This window comes from Oncorhynchus clarkii, chromosome 27 (genome assembly GCF_045791955.1).
Source record: "Oncorhynchus clarkii lewisi isolate Uvic-CL-2024 chromosome 27, UVic_Ocla_1.0, whole genome shotgun sequence".
Classification (NCBI taxonomy): domain Eukaryota; kingdom Metazoa; phylum Chordata; class Actinopteri; order Salmoniformes; family Salmonidae; genus Oncorhynchus; species Oncorhynchus clarkii.
The window spans coordinates 45,398,181-45,418,603 of record NC_092173.1 but is presented as its reverse complement, the minus strand read 5'-3'; the positions used below and the strand labels follow the sequence as shown (position 1 = coordinate 45,418,603).

At 45.0% G+C, this 20,423-nt stretch overlaps 1 protein-coding gene across 2 annotated transcripts in view; it reads right to left on the bottom strand.

The window, feature by feature from the left end:
* Positions 1 to 20,423, bottom strand: part of LOC139386095 (fibronectin type III domain containing 3A) — a 165,062-nt gene that overhangs the window by 23,180 nt on the left and 121,459 nt on the right. For both annotated transcript variants that reach the window (XM_071131517.1, XM_071131518.1), the window contains 4 exons: positions 19,129 to 19,267; positions 18,337 to 18,405; positions 8,065 to 8,183; positions 1,571 to 1,676 (listed from right to left, as the gene is read on the bottom strand). In XM_071131517.1, coding sequence (XP_070987618.1) covers positions 1,571 to 1,676; positions 8,065 to 8,183; positions 18,337 to 18,405; positions 19,129 to 19,267 — 433 coding nt within the window. The remainder of the gene's footprint in view (positions 1 to 1,570; positions 1,677 to 8,064; positions 8,184 to 18,336; positions 18,406 to 19,128; positions 19,268 to 20,423) is intronic.

Here is a 20,423-nt window from a genome sequence, read left to right as displayed (position 1 = left end):
GCTTGACAACACTCTGCCTTCAGGTAACAGACAGCTTGACAACACTCTGCCTTCAGGTAACAGACAGCTTGACAACAGACAGCCTTTAGGTAACAGACAGCTTGACAACAGACTGCCTTCAGGTAACAGACAGCTTGACAACAGACAGCTTGACAACAGACTGCCTTCAGGTAACAGACAGCTTGACAACAGACAGCTTGACAACAGACAGCTTGACAACAGACTGCCTTCAGGTAACAGACAGCTTGACAACAGACTGCCTTCAGGTAACAGACAGCTTGACAACAGACAGCTTGACAACAGACAGCTTGACAACAGACAGCTTGACAACAGACTGTCTTCAGGTAACAGACAGCTTGACAACAGACTGCCTTCAGGTAACCGACAGCTTGACAACAGACTGCCTTCAGGTAACCGACAGCTTGACAACAGACTGCCTTCAGGTAACAGACAGCTTGACAACAGACTGCCTTCAGGTAACAGACAGCTTGACAACAGTCTGCCTTCAGGTAACAGACAGCTTGACAACAGACAGCTTGACAACAGACTGTCTTCAGGTAACAGACAGCTTGACAACAGACTGTCTTCAGGTAACAGACAGCTTGACAACAGACTGTCTTCAGGTAACAGACAGCTTGACAACAGACTGCTTGACAACATACTGTCTTCAGGTAACAGACAGCTTGACAACAGACTGCTTGACAACAGACAGCTTGACAACAGACAGCTTGACAACAGACAGCTTGACAACAGACAGCTTGACAACAGACAGCTTGACAACAGACAGCTTGACAACAGACAGCTTGACAACAGACTGCCTTCAGGTAACAGACAGCTTGACAACAGACTGTCTTCAGGTAACAGACAGCTTGACAACAGACTGCCTTCAGGTAATCGACAGCTTGACAACAGACAGCTTGACAACAGACAGCTAGACAACAGACAGCTAGACAACAGACAGCTAGACAACAGACAGCTAGACAACAGACAGCTAGACAACAGACAGCTAGACAACAGACAGCTAGACAACAGACTGTCTTCCGGTAACAGACAGCTTGACAACAGACTGTCTTCAGATAACAGACAGCTTGACAACAGACAGCTTGACAACAGACAGCTTGACAACAGACAGCTTGACAACAGACAGCTTGGCAACAGACTGTCTTCAAGTAACAGACAGCTTGACAACAGACTCCCCCAACACAATGTGTCTGCTAAAATAGCATATATAATATTAAAGCCAGTTATTCCCTGGCACCAAAAGATAATAAAATATGCCCACACAAAGTGGTTGTAGTGGTGACATGGTGACAGAGTGACGGTTAAGGTTGGCATGGTGACAGAGGGGTGGTAGTGTAGGTTGGCGTGGTGACAGAGGGGTGGGAGTGTAGGTCGGCGTGGTGACAGAGGGGTGGTAGTGTAGGTCGGCATGGTGACAGAGGGGTGGTAGTGTAGGTTGGCATGGTGACAGAGGGGTGGTAGTGTAGGACAGAGGGGTGGTAGTGTAGGTTGGCATGGTGACAGAGGGGTGGTAGTGTAGGTCGGCAGGGGGGATGGCAGAGTGACTCACCCCAACGTAGCTGCACCTCTCTGGCCTTGGGCTTGCCCACCACGCGGGGCGGCTGGCACTGCCCTGGGGGCACCGCGGGAGTCTGGACCTGCAGAGTCTCTGACAGCTGGAACATAACAACATGTTGATGAGAAAACACCACCACAATTAGAAGACAACATTCTACTTGGATAGAAGACCCCTCCATCTGTATATACAGTTAGGACAGCCTCTCTCTCTGCCTTACAAACCCAGTTCTATTTAAATGATACAACTGATGAAAAACAATACGTGAATACAGTATCCATTGACAATGTAAAACTACACTGCATATTACTGCCCTGTTGATCTGCTGTGTTGGTAACAGTTAAATCTCCATTCCTGTGACAGCCACCCAACATGTGAATGTTGCGTCACGTTATTCTGCACCCCCCCCCCCGCGCCAAAAATAAAACGTTTAACCAAAACAAAAGCTTGTCATCGTGAGTCATGTTTCTCTGAATCTCTCTAAGCCGTCATGAATATGAGCCATTAAAGCGAGATCATCATATAACAGCTGATCTGGCTAATTAACAATTAGCACAGGTTCCTACGCCATGCGACCAGGGCTAACTGATTACTGTCTGGTACGTACATATGACATGCATCCCAAATGGCACCCTATTCCCTATGTAGTGCACTACTATAGACCAGGGCTGGCACCCTATTCCATATATAGTGCACTACTTTAGACCAGGGCTGGCACCCTATTCCATATATAGTGCACTACTTTAGACCAGGGCTGGCACCCTATTCCATATATAGTGCACTACTTTAGACCAGGGCTGGCACCCTATTCCATATATAGTGCACTACTTTAGACCAGGGCTGGCACCCTATTCCATATATAGTGCACTACTTTAGACCAGGGCTGGCACCCTATTCCATATATAGTGCACTACTTTAGGACCAGGGCTGGCACCCTATTCCCATATAGAGTGCACTACTTTAGACCAGAGCAATAGGGGCTAAAACAGAGTCCTAAGTAGTGCACTAAATAGGGAACGGAGTCGTGAAGAAGATCATTAGTAACCTCCACATGAAGAAATCAGATGAACGACAATCTCGTATTAGAGACGGGCCAGAAATAGACGGCATGGACACCACTGGGATACTACTGCTAGAACCATTCATCATTATGAAGCAGAGGAACTGATGACACAGCTGAGAGAGAGAGACATGGAAATAGAAGGCTAGACAGAGAGAGAGACATGGAAATAGAAGGCTAGACAGAGAGAGAGACATGGAAATAGAAGGCTAGAGAGAGAGAGACATGGAAATAGAAGGCTAGAGAAAGAGAGACATGGAAATAGAAGGCTAGAGAGAGAGACGTGGAAATAGAAGGCTAGAGAGAGAGAGACATGGAAATAGAAGGCTAGAGAGAGAGACATGGAAATAGAGGGCCAGAGAGAGAGAGTGAGAGAGAGAGAGAGAGACATGGAATTAGAATGCTAGAGAGACATGGAAATAGAAGGCTAGAGAGAGACATGGAAATAGAAGGCTAGTGAGAGAGAGACATGGAAATAGAAGGCTAGAGAGAGAGATATGGAAATAGAAGGCTAGAGAGAGAGAGACCTGGAAATAGAAGGCTAGAGAGAGAGACATGGAAATAGAAGGATAGAGAGAGACAAGGAAATAGAAGGCTAGAGAGAGAGACATGGAAATAGAACGCTAGAGAGAGAGACATGGAAATAGAACGCTAGAGAGAGAGACATGGAAATAGAAGGCTAGAGAGAAAGAGATACATGGAAATAGAAGGCTAGAGAGAAAGAGAGACATGGCAATAGAAGGCTAGAGAGAGAGAGACATGGAAATAGAAGGCTAGAGAGAGAGAGACATGGAAATAGAAGGCTAGAGAGAGAGACATGGAAATAGAAGGCTAGAGAGAGGTTGAGAGAGAGAGACATGGAAATAGAAGGCTAGAGAGAGACATGGAAATAGAACGCTAGAGAGAGACAGAGACATGGAAATAGAAGGCTAGAGAGAGAGACATGGAAATAGAAGGCTAGAGAGAGAGAGAGACATGGAAATAGAAGGCTAGAGAGAAAGAGAGACATGGAAATAGAAGGCTAGAGAGAAAGAGAGACATGGAAATAGAAGGCTAGAGAGAAAGAGAGACATGGAAATAGAAGGCTAGAGAGAAAGAGAGACCTGGAAATAGAAGGCTAGAGAGAGAGAGACATGGAAATAGACATGGAAATAGAAGGCTAGAGAGAGAGAGACATGGAAATAGAACGCTAGAGAGAGAGACATGGAAATAGAAGGCTAGAGAGAGAGAGACATGGAAATAGAAGGCTAGAGAGAAAGAGAGACATAGAAATAGAAGGCTAGAGAGAGAGACATTGAAATAGAAGGCTAGAGAGAGAGAGACATGGAAATAGAAGGCTAGAGAGAGAGAGACATGGAAATAGAAGGCTAGAGAGAGAGAGACATGGAAATAGAAGGCTAGAGAGAGAGACATTGAAATAGAAGGCTATTTCCATGTCTCTCTCTCTCTAGCCTTCTATTTACATGTCTCTCTTTCTCTCTAGCCTTCTATTTCCATGTCTCAGAACGCTAGAGAGAGAGACATGGAAATAGAAGGCTAGAGAGAGAGAGACATGGAAATAGAAGGCTAGAGAGAAAGAGAGACATGGAAATAGAAGGCTAGAGAGAAAGAGAGACATGGAAATAGAAGGCTAGAGAGAGAGAGACATGGAAATAGAAGGCTAGAGAGAGAGACATGGAAATAGAAGGCTAGAGAGAGAGACATGGAAATAGAAGGCTAGAGAGAGAGAGAGACATGGAAATAGAAGGCTAGAGACAGACATGGAAATAGAAGGCTAGAGAGAGACATGGAAATATAAGGCCAGAGAGAGAGACATTGAAATAGAAGGCTATTTCCATGTCTCTCTCTCTCTAGCCTTCTATTTACATGTCTCTCTTTCTCTCTAGCCTTCTATTTCCATGTCTCAGAACGCTAGAGAGAGAGACATGGAAATAGAAGGCTAGAGAGAGAGAGACATGGAAATAGAAGGCTAGAGAGAAAGAGAGACATGGAAATAGAAGGCTAGAGAGAAAGAGAGACATGGAAATAGAAGGCTAGAGAGAGAGAGACATGGAAATAGAAGGCTAGAGAGAGAGACATGGAAATAGAAGGCTAGAGAGAGAGACATGGAAATAGAAGGCTAGAGAGAGAGACATGGAAATAGAAGGCTAGAGAGAGACATGGAAATAGAAGGCTAGAGAGAGAGAGAGACATGGAAATAGAAGGCTAGAGAGAAAGAGAGACATGGAAATAGAAGGCTAGAGAGAAAGAGAGATATGGAAATAGAAGGCTAGAGAGAGAGAGAGGCATGGAAATAGAAGGCTAGAGAGAGAGAGAGACATGGAAATAGAAGGCTAGAGAGAGAGAGACATGGAAATAGAAGGCTAGAGAGAGAGACATGGAAATAGAAGGCTAGAGAGAGAGAGACATGGAAATAGAACGCTAGAGAGAGAGACATGGAAATAGAAGGCTAGAGAGAGAGAGACATGGAAATAGAAGGCTAGAGAGAAAGAGAGACATGGAAATAGAAGGCTAGAGAGAGAGACATTGAAATAGAAGGCTAGAGAGAGAGAGACATGGAAATAGAAGGCTAGAGAGAGAGAGACATGGAAATAGAAGGCTAGAGAGAGAGACATTGAAATAGAAGGCTAGAGAGAGAGAGACATGGAAATAGAAGGCTAGAGAGAGAGACATGGAAATAGAAGGCTAGAGAGAGACATGGAAATAGAAGGCTAGAGAGAGAGAGAGAGACATGGAAATAGAACGCTAGAGAGAAATAGAGAGTTTGAAAATAGAAGGCTAGAGAGAAAGAGAGAAATGGAAATAGAAGGCTAGAGAGAGAGAGACATGGAAATAGAAGGCTAGAGAGAGAGCCTTCTATTTCCATGTCTCTCTCTCTAGCCTTCTATTTCCATGTCTCTCTCTAGCCTTCTATTTCCATGCCTCTCTCTAGCCTTCTATTTCCATGTCTCTCTCTAGCCTTCTATTTCCATGTTTCTCCCTCTAGCCTTCTATTTCCATGTCTCTCTCTAGCCTTCTATTTCCATGTCTCTCTCTCTAGCCTTCTATTTCCATGTCTCTCTCTAGCCTTCTATTTCCATGCCTCTCTCTCTCTCTAGCCTTCTATTTCCATGTTTCTCTCTCTAGTCTTCTATTTCCATGTCTCTCTCTCTAGCCTTCTATTTCCATGTCTCTCTAGCCTTCTATTTCCATGTCTCTCTCTCTCTCTAGCCTTCTATTTCCATGTCTCTCTCTAGCCTTCTATTTCCATGTCTCTCTCTCTCTCTAGCCTTCTATTTCCATGTCTCTCTCTGGCCTTATATTTCCATGTCTCTCTCTAGCCTTCTATTTCCATGTCTGTCTCTAGCCTTCTATTTCCATGTCTCTCTCTCTCTCTAGCCTTCTATTTCCATGTCTCTCTCTCTCTCTAGCCTTCTATTTCCATGTCTCTCTCTCTCTCTAGCCTTCTATTTCCATGTCTCTCTCTCTCTAGTCTTCTATTTCCATGTCTCTCTCTAGCCTTCTATTTCCATGTCTCTCTCTCTAGCCTTCTATTTCCATGTCTCTCTCTCTCTCTCTAGCCTTCTATTTCCATGTCTCTCTCTCTAGCCTTCTATTTCCATGTCTCTCTCTCTAGTCTTCTATTTCCATGTCTCTCTCTAGCCTTCTATTTCCATGTCTCTCTCTCTAGCCTTCTATTTCCATGTCTCTCTTTCTCTCTAGCCTTCTATTTCCATGTCTCTCTCTAGCCTTCTATTTCCATGTCTCTCTTTCTCTCTAGCCTTCTATTTCCATGTCTCTCTCTCTCTCTAGCCTTCTATTTCCATGTCTCTCTCTAGCCTTCTATTTCCATGTCTCTCTCTCTAGCCTTCTATTTCCATGTCTCTCTCTCTAGCCTTCTATTTCCATGTCTCTCTCTCTAGCCTTCTATTTCCATGTCTCTCTCTCTCTAGCCTTCTATTTCCATGTCTCTCTTTCTCTCTAGCCTTCTATTTCCATGTCTCTCTTTCTCTCTAGCCTTCTATTTCCATGTCTCTCTCTCTCTAGCCTTCTATTTCCATGTCTCTCTCTCTAGCGTTCTGAGACATGGAAATAGAAGGCTAGAGAGAAAGAGAGACATGTAAATAGAAGGCTAGAGAGAGAGAGACATGGAAATAGAAGGCTAGAGAGAGAGAGACATGGAAATAGAAGGCTAGAGAGAGACATGGAAATAGAAGGCTAGAGAGACAGAGAGAGAGAGACATGGAAATAGAAGGCTAGAGAGAAAGAGAGACATGGAAATAGAAGGCTAGAGAGAAAGAGAGACATGGAAATAGAAGGCTAGAGAGAGACATGGAAATAGAAGGCTAGAGAGAAAGAGAGACATGGAAATAGAAGGCTAGAGAGAGAGACATGGAAATAGAAGGCTAGAGAGAGACATGGAAATAGAAGACTAGAGAGAGAGACATGGAAATAGAAGGCTAGAGAGAGAGACATGGAAATAGAAGGCTAGAGAGAGAGAGAGAGACATGGAAATAGAAGGCTAGAGAGAGAGACATGGAAATAGAAGGCTAGAGAGAGACATGGAAATAGAAGACTAGAGAGAGAGAGACATGGAAATAGAAGGCTAGAGAGAGAGAGAGACATGGAAATAGAAGGCTAGAGAGAGAGAGAGACATGGAAATAGAAGGCTAGAGAGAGAGAGAGACATGGAAATAGAAGGCTAGAGACAGACATGGAAATAGAAGGCTAGAGAGAGACATGGAAATATAAGGCCAGAGAGAGACATGGAAATAGAAGGCTAGAGAGAGAGAGAGACATGGAAATAGAAGGCTAGAGAGAGACATGGAAATAGAAGGCTAGAGAGAGAGAGAGACATGGAAATAGAAGGCTAGAGAGACATGGAAATAGAAGGCTAGAGAGAGAGACATGGAAATAGAAGACTAGAGAGAGAAACATGGAAATAGAAGGCTAGAGAGAGAGAGAGGCATGGAAATAGAAGGCTAGAGAGAGACATGGAAATAGAAGGCTAGAGAGAGAGACATGGAAATAGAAGGCTAGAGAGAGACATGGAAATAGAAGGCTAGAGGGAGAAACATGGAAATAGAAGGCTAGAGAGAGACATGGAAATAGAAGGCTAGAGAGAGGCATGGAAATAGAAGGCTAGAGAGAGACATGGAAATAGAAGGCTAGAGAGAGAGACATGGAAATAGAAGGCTAGAGGGAGAAACAGAGGCATAGAAGTAGAAAGATATACATAAAGAGCCATGCAAATAGAAAGTTCTAGAAATTGAGCTATTTTGTTGTGCTTAGTTATATCATGAGTGACAGCGATATAACGGTGAGAAACGTCACAGACAGGAAGAAAGACAAGGCTGGTCTAAAGCTCTCATGGCTGCGCGGACTGTGTGTATTGTTCGCCCCAGTACATGCAGAGGTGTGTGTGTGTGGTGCAGTAAGGGTGACTCACTGGGCTTTGCCCCCCCTCACTCATGCAGTAAACTCTGGTCTGGTAGGAGTGGCCTGGCTTCAGCCCCTCACACACATGTTCCATGGCTGGACCACTGTACGCCAGCTCCCACGACACACCTAGTGGGACACACACACACACACACGGACAGACAGACCGAGACACACGGACAGACAGACCGAGACACACGGACAGACACGGACGGACAGACAGACAGACGGACAGAGAAACACGGACAGACAGACGGACAGAGAAACACGGACAGACAGACCGAGACACACGGACAGACACGGACAGACAGACAGACGGACAGAGAAACACGGACAGACAGACGGACGGACAGAGAAACACGGACAGACAGACGGACAGACAGGCAGAGGCATGAACACACTCTACTAAGCCATCTTGTTCTTGGCTATGTTACATACAAAGCCTTCAGGAAGTAGTCATGCAGTAGCCGTTGACTTACTCAGCAGTTTAATGTGTTACAGCCTGAATTCAAAATGGATTAAATATGTTTATTTTCTTCTCACTCATCTAGACACAATACTGCAATAAGGACAAAGTGAAAATATGGTTTTAGAAATGTTTGTAAAAATGTATTGGAAATTAAATCCTGAAATGTCTCATTTACATAAGTACTCAAACCCCTGAGTCAATACATGTTAGAATCATCATTGGCAGCTATTACAGCTGTGAGTCTTTCTGGGTAAATCTCTAAGAGCTTTCCACACCTGGATTGTACTTGTCCTGCTGAAAGGTGAATTCATCTCCCAGTGTCTGGTGGAAAGCAGACTGAACCAGGTTTCCCTTGTGTTTTAGGTTATTGTCCTGCTGAAAGGTGAATTCATCTCCCAGTGTCTGGTGGAAAGCAGACTGAACCAGGTTTCCCTTGTGTTTTAGGTTATTGTCCTGCTGAAAGGTGAATTCATCTCCCAGTGTCTGGTGGAAAGCAGACTGAACCAGGTTTCCCTTGTGTTTTAGGTTATTGTCCTGCTGAAAGGTGAATTCATCTCCCAGTGTCTGGTGGAAAGCAGACTGAACCAGGTTTCCCTTGTGTTTTAGGTTATTGTCCTGCTGAAAGGTGAATTCATCTCCCAGTGTCTGGTGGAAAGCAGACTGAACCAGGTTTCCCTTGTGTTTTAGGTTATTGTCCTGCTGAAAGGTGAATTCATCTCCCAGTGTCTGGTGGAAAGCAGACTGAAACAGGTTTCCCTTGTGTTTTAGGTTATTGTCCTGCTGAAAGGTGAATTCATCTCCCAGTGTCTGGTGGAAAGCAGACTGAACCAGGTTTCCCTTGTGTTTTAGGTTATTGTCCTGCTGAAAGGTGAATTCATCTCCCAGTGTCTGGTGGAAAGCAGACTGAAACAGGTTTCCCTTGTGTTTTAGGTTATTGTCCTGCTGAAAGGTGAATTCATCTCCCAGTGTCTGGTGGAAAGCAGACTGAACCAGGTTTCCCTTGTGTTTTAGGTTATTGTCCTGCTGAAAGGTGAATTCATCTCCCAGTGTCTGGTGGAAAGCAGACTGAACCAGGTTTCCCTTGTGTTTTAGGTTATTGTCCTGCTGAAAGGTGAATTCATCTCCCAGTGTCTGATGGAAAGCAGACTGAACCAGGTTTCCCTTGTGTTTTAGGTTATTGTCCTGCTGAAAGGTGAATTCATCTCCCAGTGTCTGGTGGAAAGCAGACTGAACCAGGTTTCCCTTGTGTTTTAAGTTATTGTCCTGCTGAAAGGTGAATTCATCTCCCAGTGTCTGGTGGAAAGCAGACTGAACCAGGTTTCCCTTGTGTTTTAGGTTATTGTCCTGCTGAAAGGTGAATTCATCTCCCAGTGTCTGGTGGAAAGCAGACTGAACCAGGTTTACCTTGTGTTTTAAGTTATTGTCCTGCTGAAAGGTGAATTCATCTCCCAGTGTCTGGTGGAAAGCAGACTGAACCAGGTTTCCCTTGTGTTTTAGGTTATTGTCCTGCTGAAAGGTGAATTCATCTCCCAGTGTCTGATGGAAAGCAGACTGAACCAGGTTTCCCTTGTGTTTTTAGGTTATTGTCCTGCTGAAAGGTGAATTCATCTCCCAGTGTCTGGTGGAAAGCAGACTGAACCAGGTTTCCCTTGTGTTTTAGGTTATTGTCCTGCTGAAAGGTGAATTCATCTCCCAGTGTCTGGTGGAAAGCAGACTGAACCAGGTTTCCCTTGTGTTTTAGGTTATTGTCCTGCTGAAAGGTGAATTCATCTCCCAGTGTCTGGTGGAAAGCAGACTGAACCAGGTTTACCTTGTGTTTTAAGTTATTGTCCTGCTGAAAGGTGAATTCATCTCCCAGTGTCTGGTGGAAAGCAGACTGAACCAGGTTTCCCTTGTGTTTTAGGTTATTGTCCTGCTGAAAGGTGAATTCATCTCCCAGTGTCTGGTGGAAAGCAGACTGAACCAGGTTTACCTTGTGTTTTTAGGTTATTGTCCTGCTGAAAGGTGAATTCATCTCCCAGTGTCTGGTGGAAAGCAGACTGAACCAGGTTTCCCTTGTGTTTTTAGGTTATTGTCCTGCTGAAAGGTGAATTCATCTCCCAGTGTCTGTTGAAAGCAGACTGAACCAGGTTTCCCTTGTGTTTTAGGTTATTGTCCTGCTGAAAGGTGAATTCATCTCCCAGTGTCTGGTGGAAAGCAGACTGAACCAGGTTTCCCTTGTGTTTTAGGTTATTGTCCTGCTGAAAGGTGAATTCATCTCCCAGTGTCTGGTGGAAAGCAGACTGAACCAGGTTTCCCTTGTGTTTTTAGGTTATTGTCCTGCTGAAAGGTGAATTCATCTCCCTGTGTCTGTTGAAAGCAGACTGAACCAGGTTTCCCTTGTGTTTTAGGTTATTGTCCTGCTGAAAGGTGAATTCATCTCCCAGTGTCTGGTGGAAAGCAGACTGAACCAGGTTTCCCTTGTGTTTTAGGTTATTGTCCTGCTGAAAGGTGAATTCATCTCCCAGTGTCTGGTGGAAAGCAGACTGAACCAGGTTTCCCTTGTGTTTTTAGGTTATTGTCCTGCTGAAAGGTGAATTCATCTCCCAGTGTCTGGTGGAAAGCAGACTGAACCAGGTTTCCCTTGTGTTTTTAAGTTATTGTCCTGCTGAAAGCTGAATTCATCTCCCAGTGTCTGTTGAAAGCAGACTGAACCAGGTTTCCCTTGTGTTTTAGGTTATTGTCCTGCTGAAAGGTGAATTCATCTCCCAGTGTCTGGTGGAAAGCAGACTGAACCAGGTTTCCCTTGTGTTTTTAGGTTATTGTCCTGCTGAAAGGTGAATTCATCTCCCTGTGTCTGGTGGAAAGCAGACTGAACCAGGTTTCCCTTGTGTTTTTAGGTTATTGTCCTGCTGAAAGGTGAATTCATCTCCCAGTGTCTGGTGGAAAGCAGACTGAACCAGGTTTCCCTTGTGATTTAGGTTATTGTCCTGCTGAAAGGTGAATTCATCTCCCAGTGTCTGGTGGAAAGCAGACTGAACCAGGTTTCCCTTGTGTTTTTAGGTTATTGTCCTGCTGAAAGGTGAATTCATCTCCCAGTGTCTGGTGGAAAGCAGACTGAACCAGGTTTCCCTTGTGTTTTAAGTTATTGTCCTGCTGAAAGGTGAATTCATCTCCCAGTGTCTGGTGGAAAGCAGACTGAACCAGGTTTCCCTTGTGTTTTTAGGTTATTGTCCTGCTGAAAGGTGAATTCATCTCCCAGTGTCTGGTGGAAAGCAGACTGAAACAGGTTTCCCTTGTGTTTTTAGGTTATTGTCCTGCTGAAAGGTGAATTCATCTCCCTGTGTCTGTTGAAAGCAGACTGAACCAGGTTTCCCTTGTGTTTTTAGGTTATTGTCCTGCTGAAAGGTGAATTCATCTCCCAGTGTCTGATGGAAAGCAGACTGAAACAGGTTTCCCTTGTGTTTTTAGGTTATTGTCCTGCTGAAAGGTGAATTCATCTCCCAGTGTCTGGTGGAAAGCAGACTGAACCAGGTTTCCCTTGTGTTTTTAGGTTATTGTCCTGCTGAAAGGTGAATTCATCTCCCAGTGTCTGGTGGAAAGCAGACTGAACCAGGTTTCCCTTGTGTTTTAGGTTATTGTCCTGCTGAAAGGTGAATTCATCTCCCAGTGTCTGGTAGAAAGCAGACTGAACCAGGTTTCCCTTGTGTTTTTAGGTTATTGTCCTGCTGAAAGGTGAATTCATCTCCCTGTGTCTGGTGGAAAGCAGACTGAACCAGGTTTCCCTTGTGTTTTTAGGTTATTGTCCTGCTGAAAGGTGAATTCATCTCCCAGTGTCTGGTGGAAAGCAGACTGAACCAGGTTTCCCTTGTGATTTAGGTTATTGTCCTGCTGAAAGGTGAATTCATCTCCCAGTGTCTGGTGGAAAGCAGACTGAACCAGGTTTCCCTTGTGTTTTTAGGTTATTGTCCTGCTGAAAGGTGAATTCATCTCCCAGTGTCTGGTGGAAAGCAGACTGAAACAGGTTTCCCTTGTGTTTTTAGGTTATTGTCCTGCTGAAAGGTGAATTCATCTCCCTGTGTCTGTTGAAAGCAGACTGAACCAGGTTTCCCTTGTGTTTTTAGGTTATTGTCCTGCTGAAAGGTGAATTCATCTCCCAGTGTCTGATGGAAAGCAGACTGAAACAGGTTTCCCTTGTGTTTTTAGGTTATTGTCCTGCTGAAAGGTGAATTCATCTCCCAGTGTCTGGTGGAAAGCAGACTGAACCAGGTTTCCCTTGTGTTTTTAGGTTATTGTCCTGCTGAAAGGTGAATTCATCTCCCAGTGTCTGGTGGAAAGCAGACTGAACCAGGTTTCCCTTGTGTTTTTAGGTTATTGTCCTGCTGAAAGGTGAATTCATCTCCCAGTGTCTGGTGGAAAGCAGACTGAACCAGGTTTCCCTTGTGTTTTTAGGTTATTGTCCTGCTGAAAGGTGAATTCATCTCCCAGTGTCTGGTGGAAAGCAGACTGAACCAGGTTTCCCTTGTGTTTTTAGGTTATTGTCCTGCTGAAAGGTGAATTCATCTCCCAGTGTCTGGTGGAAAGCAGACTGAACCAGGTTTCCCTTGTGTTTTAGGTTATTGTCCTGCTGAAAGGTGAATTCATCTCCCAGTGTCTGTTGAAAGCAGACTGAACCAGGTTGCCCTTGTGTTTTAGTTTATTGTCCTGCTGAAAGGTGAATTCATCTCCCAGTGTCTGATGGAAAGCAGACTGAACCAGGTTTCCCTTGTGTTTTTAGGTTATTGTCCTGCTGAAAGGTGAATTCATCTCCCAGTGTCTGGTGGAAAGCAGACTGAACCAGGTTTCCCTTGTGTTTTAGGTTATTGTCCTGCTGAAAGGTGAATTCATCTCCCAGTGTCTGTTGAAAGCAGACTGAACCAGGTTGCCCTTGTGTTTTAGGTTATTGTCCTGCTGAAAGGTGAATTCATCTCCCAGTGTCTGATGGAAAGCAGACTGAACCAGGTTTCCCTTGTGTTTTTAGGTTATTGTCCTGCTGAAAGGTGAATTCATCTCCCAGTGTCTGGTGGAAAGCAGACTGAACCAGGTTTCCCTTGTGTTTTAGGTTATTGTCCTGCTGAAAGGTGAATTCATCTCCCAGTGTCTGGTGGAAAGCAGACTGAACCAGGTTTCCCTTGTGTTTTAGGTTATTGTCCTGCTGAAAGGTGAATTCATCTCCCAGTGTCTGGTGGAAAGCAGACTGAACCAGGTTTCCCTTGTGTTTTTAGGTTATTGTCCTGCTGAAAGGTGAATTCATCTCCCAGTGTCTGGTGGAAAGCAGACTGAACCAGGTTTCCCTTGTGTTTTAGGTTATTGTCCTGCTGAAAGGTGAATTCATCTCCCAGTGTCTGGTGGAAAGCAGACTGAACCAGGTTTCCCTTGTGTTTTTAGGTTATTGTCCTGCTGAAAGGTGAATTCATCTCCCAGTGTCTGGTGGAAAGCAGACTGAACCAGGTTTCCCTTGTGTTTTAGGTTATTGTCCTGCTGAAAGGTGAATTCATCTCCCAGTGTCTGGTGGAAAGCAGACTGAACCAGGTTTCCCTTGTGTTTTTAGGTTATTGTCCTGCTGAAAGGTGAATTCATCTCCCAGTGTCTGATGGAAAGCAGACTGAAACAGGTTTCCCTTGTGTTTTTAGGTTATTGTCCTGCTGAAAGGTGAATTCATCTCCCAGTGTCTGGTGGAAAGCAGACTGAACCAGGTTTCCCTTGTGTTTTAAGTTATTGTCCTGCTGAAAGGTGAATTCATCTCCCAGTGTCTGGTGGAAAGCAGACTGAAACAGGTTTCCCTTGTGCTTTAGGTTATTGTCCTGCTGAAAGGTGAATTCATCTCCCAGTGTCTGTTGAAAGCAGACTGAACCAGGTTTCCCTTGTGTTTTAAGTTATTGTCCTGCTGAAAGGTGAATTCATCTCCCAGTGTCTGGTGGAAAGCAGACTGAAACAGGTTTCCCTTGTGCTTTAGGTTATTGTCCTGCTGAAAGGTGAATTCATCTCCCAGTGTCTGTTGAAAGCAGACTGAACCAGGTTTCCCTTGTGTTTTAAGTTATTGTCCTGCTGAAAGGTGAATTCATCTCCCAGTGTCTGGTGGAAAGCAGACTGAAACAGGTTTCCCTTGTGCTTTAGGTTATTGTCCTGCTGAAAGGTGAATTCATCTCCCAGTGTCTGGTGGAAAGCAGACTGAACCAGGTTTCCCTTGTGTTTTAGGTTATTGTCCTGCTGAAAGGTGAATTCATCTCCCAGTGTCTGGTGGAAAGCAGACTGAACCAGGTTTCCCTTGTGTTTTTAGGTTATTGTCCTGCTGAAAGGTGAATTCATCTCCCAGTGTCTGGTGGAAAGCAGACTGAAACAGGTTTCCCTTGTGCTTTAGGTTATTGTCCTGCTGAAAGGTGAATTCATCTCCCAGTGTCTGTTGAAAGCAGACTGAACCAGGTTTCCCTTGTGTTTTAAGTTATTGTCCTGCTGAAAGGTGAATTCATCTCCCAGTGTCTGGTGGAAAGCAGACTGAAACAGGTTTCCCTTGTGCTTTAGGTTATTGTCCTGCTGAAAGGTGAATTCATCTCCCAGTGTCTGGTGGAAAGCAGACTGAACCAGGTTTCCCTTGTGTTTTAGGTTATTGTCCTGCTGAAAGGTGAATTCATCTCCCAGTGTCTGGTGGAAAGCAGACTGAACCAGGTTTCCCTTGTGTTTTTAGGTTATTGTCCTGCTGAAAGGTGAATTCATCTCCCAGTGTCTGGTGGAAAGCAGACTGAACCAGGTTGCCCTTGTGTTTTTAGGTTATTGTCCTGCTGAAAGGTGAATTCATCTCCCAGTGTCTGGTGGAAAGCAGACTGAACCAGGTTTCCCTTGTGTTTTAGGTTATTGTCCTGCTGAAAGGTGAATTCATCTCCCAGTGTCTGGTGGAAAGCAGACTGAACCAGGTTTCCCTTGTGTTTTAAGTTATTGTCCTGCTGAAAGGTGAATTCATCTCCCAGTGTCTGGTGGAAAGCAGACCGAACCAGGTTTTCCTCTCTGATTTTGCATGTGCTTAGCTCCATTCCGTTTATTTTGTATCCTGAAAAACTCCACAGTCCTTAACGACTACAAGCATAACATGGATGCAGCTACCATCCTGCTTGAAAATATGAAGAGTAGCACACCGTGTTTTGTTGGATTTGTCCCAAACAGGCTTCCTTCTTTTCACTCTGTCATTTAGGTTAGTATTGTGGAGTAACTACAATGTTGTTGATCCAGTTCTCCTATCACAGCCATTAAACTCTGTAACTGTTTTAAAGTCCCCATTGGCCTCACATAGGAAGGACGTATCTTTGTAGTGACTGGGTGTATTGATACACCATTCAAAGTGTAATTAATAACTTCACCGTGCTCAAAGGGATATTCAATGTCTGTTTTTTATTTTTTACCCATCTACCAATAGGTGTCCTTCTTTGCCAGGCATTGGAAAACCTCCCTGGTCTTTGTGGTTGAATCTGTGTTTGAAATTCACTGCTCAACTGAGGGACCTTACAGATAAATTGTATGTGTGGGGGTACAGAGATGAGGTAGTCATTCAAAAATCATGTTAAAAACACTATTAATGCATTTGTAACTATTTCTAAAAGCATAATTTCACTTCTACATTATGTGGTATTGGGTGTAGGCCAGGAACACAACATCTCAATATAATCCATTTTAAATTCAGGTTTTAACAACAAAATGTGGAAAAAGTCGATGAGTGTGAAAACATCTGAAGGGACTGAATCTTGAAAAATACTGTGGGTTGATAAAAAGCACTATAGAAATAAAAGGATTACTGTTCTCAAGGAAGTCTCTCTCTGGGGTTAAGGCTGGGTAACGGGAAAGCTCTCTCTCTCTCTCTGGGGTTAAGGCTGGGTAACGGGAAAGCTCTCTCTCTCTCTCTCTCTGGGGTTTAGGCTGGGTAACGGGAAAGCTCTCTCTCTCTCTCTGGGGTTTAGGCTGGGTAACGGGAAAGCTCTCTCTCTCTCTCTGGGGTTTAGGCTGGGTAACGGGAAAGCTCTCTCTCTCTCTGGGGTTTAGGCTGGGTAAGGGGAAAGCTCTCTCTCTCTCTCTCTGGGGTTTAGGCTGGGTAACGGGAAAGCTCTCTCTCTCTCTGGGGTTAAGGCTGGGTAACGGGAAAGCTCTCTCTCTCTGGGGTTTAGGCTGGGTAACGGGAAAGCTCTCTCTCTCTCTGGGGTTAAGGCTGGGTAACGGGAAAGCTCTCTCTCTCTCTGGGGTTTAGGCTGGGTAACGGGAAAGCTCTCTCTCTCTGGGGTTTAGGCTGGGTAACGGGAAAGCTCTCTCACTCTCTCTGGGGTTTAGGCTGGGTAACGGGAAAGCTCTCTCTCTCTCTGGGGTTTAGGCTGGGTAACGGGAAAGCTTTCTCTCTCTGGGGTTTAGGCTGGGTAACAGGAAAGCTCTCTCTCTCTCTCTCTCTGGGGTTTAGGCTGGGTAACGGGAAGGCTCTCTCTCTCTCTGGGATTTAGGCTGGGTAACGGGAAAGCTCTCTCTCTCTGGGGTTTAGGCTGGGTAACAGGAAAGCTCTCTCTCTCTCTCTCTCTCTCTGGGGTTTAGGCTGGGTAACGGGAAGGCTCTCTCTCTCTCTGGGGTTTAGGCTGGGTAACAGGAAAGCTCTCTCTCTCTCTGGGGTTTAGGCTGGGTAACGGGAAAGCTCTCTCTCTCTCTGGGGTGTAGGCTGGGTAACGGGAAAGCTCTCTCTCTCTGGGGTTTAGGCTGGGTAACAGGAAAGCACTCTCTCTCTCTCTCTCTCTCTCTGGGGTTTAGGCTGGGTAACGGGAAGGCTCTCTCTCTCTCTGGGGTTTAGGCTGGGTAACGGGAAAGCTCTCTCTCTCTGGGGTTTAGGCTGGGTAACAGGAAAGCTCTCTCTCTCTCTCTCTGGGGTTTAGGCTGGGTAACGGGAAGGCTCTCTCTCTCTCTGGGGTTTAGGCTGGGTAACAGGAAAGCTCTCTCTCTCTCTGGGGTTTAGGCTGGGTAACGGGAAAGCTCTCTCTCTCTCTGGGGTGTAGGCTGGGTAACGGGAAAGCTCTCTCTCTCTGGGGTTTAGGCTGGGTAACAGGAAAGCACTCTCTCTCTCTCTCTCTCTCTCTGGGGTTTAGGCTGGGTAACGGGAAGGCTCTCTCTCTCTCTGGGGTTTAGGCTGGGTAACGGGAAAGCTCTCTCTCTCTGGGGTTTAGGCTGGGTAACAGGAAAGCTCTCTCTCTCTCTCTCTGGGGTTTAGGATGGGTAACGGGAAGGCTCTCTCTCTCTCTGGGGTTTAGGCTGGGTAACAGGAAAGCTCTCTCTCTGGGGTTTAGGCTGGGTAACGGGAAAGCTCTCTCTCTCTGGGGTTTAGGCTGGGTAACGGGAAAGCTCTCTCTCTCTCTCTCTGGGGTTTAGGTTATTGTCCTGCTGAAAGGTGAACTGGTGGAAAGCAGACAACCAGGTTCTCCTCCATTCCGTTTATTTTTTATCCTGAAAAATTCCACAGTCCTTAACGACTACAAAGACACCCATAACACGTTTTTTATTTAGTTTAATTTGTCCTTTATTTAACTTTTATTTAACCTTTATTTAACCAGGCAAGTCAGTTAAGAAAAATGTTTTATTTTCAATGACGGCCTAGGAACAGTGGGTTAGCTGTCTTGTTCAGGGGGCAAAACGACAGATTTTTAACTTGTCAGCTCGGGGATTCGATCTTGCAACCTTTCGGTTACTAGTCCAACGCTCTAACCACTAGGCTACCAGCCGCCCCAATGTAAAAAGGGATTTATAATAAATAAATGTGATTGATTTGCAGTTGAAACTTACCGCTTAGTCCCTCAGATATCTCCACCACGTATTTGGTCACTTCCGCCCCTCCATTATCTTTAGGAGGTTCTAGAGAGAGAATACAACTATTACTTCCTGTTATGGATCAATGTCTCTATAGCTCTGTTAAAGAGTCATGAGCCAGCTAGCAATATTTATAGACAATTGGTCCATCCCAAATGGCACCACCCTATTCCCTATATAATACACTACCTCTGACCAGGCCAGCACTCTTGATCACACCAAGGGTGGCCAGTACTCTTGATCACACCAAGGGTGGCCAGTAGTCTTGATCACACCAAGGGTGGCCAGTAGTCTTGATCACACCAAGGGTGGCCAGCACTCTTGATCACACCAAGGGTGGCCAGTACTCTTGATCACACCAAGGGTGGCCAGTAGTCTTGATCACACCAAGGGTGGCCAGTAGTCTTGATCACACCAAAGGTGGCCAGTAGTCTTGATCACACCAAGGGTGGCCAGCACTCTTGATCACACCAAGGGTGGCCAGTACTCTTGATCACACCAAGGGTGGCCAGTAGTCTTGATCACACCAAGGGTGGCCAGTAGTCTTGATCACACCAAAGGTGGCCAGTAGTCTTGATCACACCAAAGGTGGCCAGTAGTCTTGATCACACCAAGGGTGGCCAGTGTTATCAACAGACATGAAAACAAACAAAGCTCTGGTAGCACAGATGTATCGGTGAGAGGGATTTGGATCTGTATCACCGTTGCGAGCAGACATTTCTTTGTGTGTGTGTGTTTGATGATGATTGTGTATGTGTCTCTACTCACCCCATGCCAGTCTGAAGGAATTGGGCAGTACCCTGCCTCTGATGACAGGTCTACATGGTCCTCCTGGTCTGTCTGGACAGGTAGTGAACTCTGCCACCTGACTGGGGTTACTCTTCCCCTCAGTGTTGTAGGCTGCCACCTGCAGGACAGGAGGAGATATTGCAGCATTCAGAAATCACAATCATAGAAAAGGAAAAACAATATATAAAAAAAACTATATGTATACAGTGGGGCAAAAAAGTATTTAGTCAGCCACTAATTGTGCAAGTTATCCCACTTAAAAAGATGAGAGAGGCCTGTAATTTTCATCATAGGTACACTTCAACTATGACAGACAAAATGAGAAAAGAAATCCAGAAAATCACATTGTAGGATTTTTAATGAATTTATTTGCAAATTATGGTGGAAAATAAGTATTTGGTCAATAACAAAAGTTTATCTCAATACTTTGTTATATACCCTTTGTTGGCAATGACAGAGGTCAAATGTTTTCTGTAAGTCTTCACAAGGTTTTCACACACTGTTGCTGGTATTTTGGCCCATTCCTCCATGCAGATCTCCTCTAGAGCAGTGATGTTTTGGGGCTGTTGCTGGACAACACGGACTTTCAACTCCCTCCAAAGATTTTCTATGGGGTTGAGATCTGGAGACTGGCTAGGCCACTCCAGGACCTTGAAATGCTTCTTACGAAGCCACTCCTTCGTTGCCCGGGCGGTGTGTTTGGGATCATTGTCATGCCGAAAGACCCAGCCACGTTTCATCGTCAATGCCCTTGCTGATGGAAGGAGGTTTTCACTCAAAATCTCATGATACATGGCCCCATTCATTCTTTCCTTTACACGGATCAGTCGTCCTGGTCCCTTTGCAGAAAAACAGCCCCAAAGCATGACGTTTCCACCACCATGCTTCAAAGTAGGCATGGTGTTCTTTGGATGCAACTCAGCATTCTTTGTCCTCCAAACACAACGAGTTGAGTTTTTACCAAAAAGTTATATTTTGGTTTCATCTGACCATATGACATTCTCCCAATCTTCTTCTGGATCATCCAAATGCTCTCTAGCAAACTTCAGACGGGCCTGGACATGTACTGGCTTAAGCAGGGGGACACGTCTGGCACTGCAGGATTTGAGTCCCTGGCGGCGTACTGTGTTACTGATGGTAGGCTTTGTTACTTTGGTGCCAGCTCTCTGCGGGTCATTCAATGTTTTGACCCCTAGTTGCACCACACTTTCCCAAACCATCTTTGCTGCTCAATGTGTAAATGTTCAAATCAAACCAAATCAAATACAACCAAC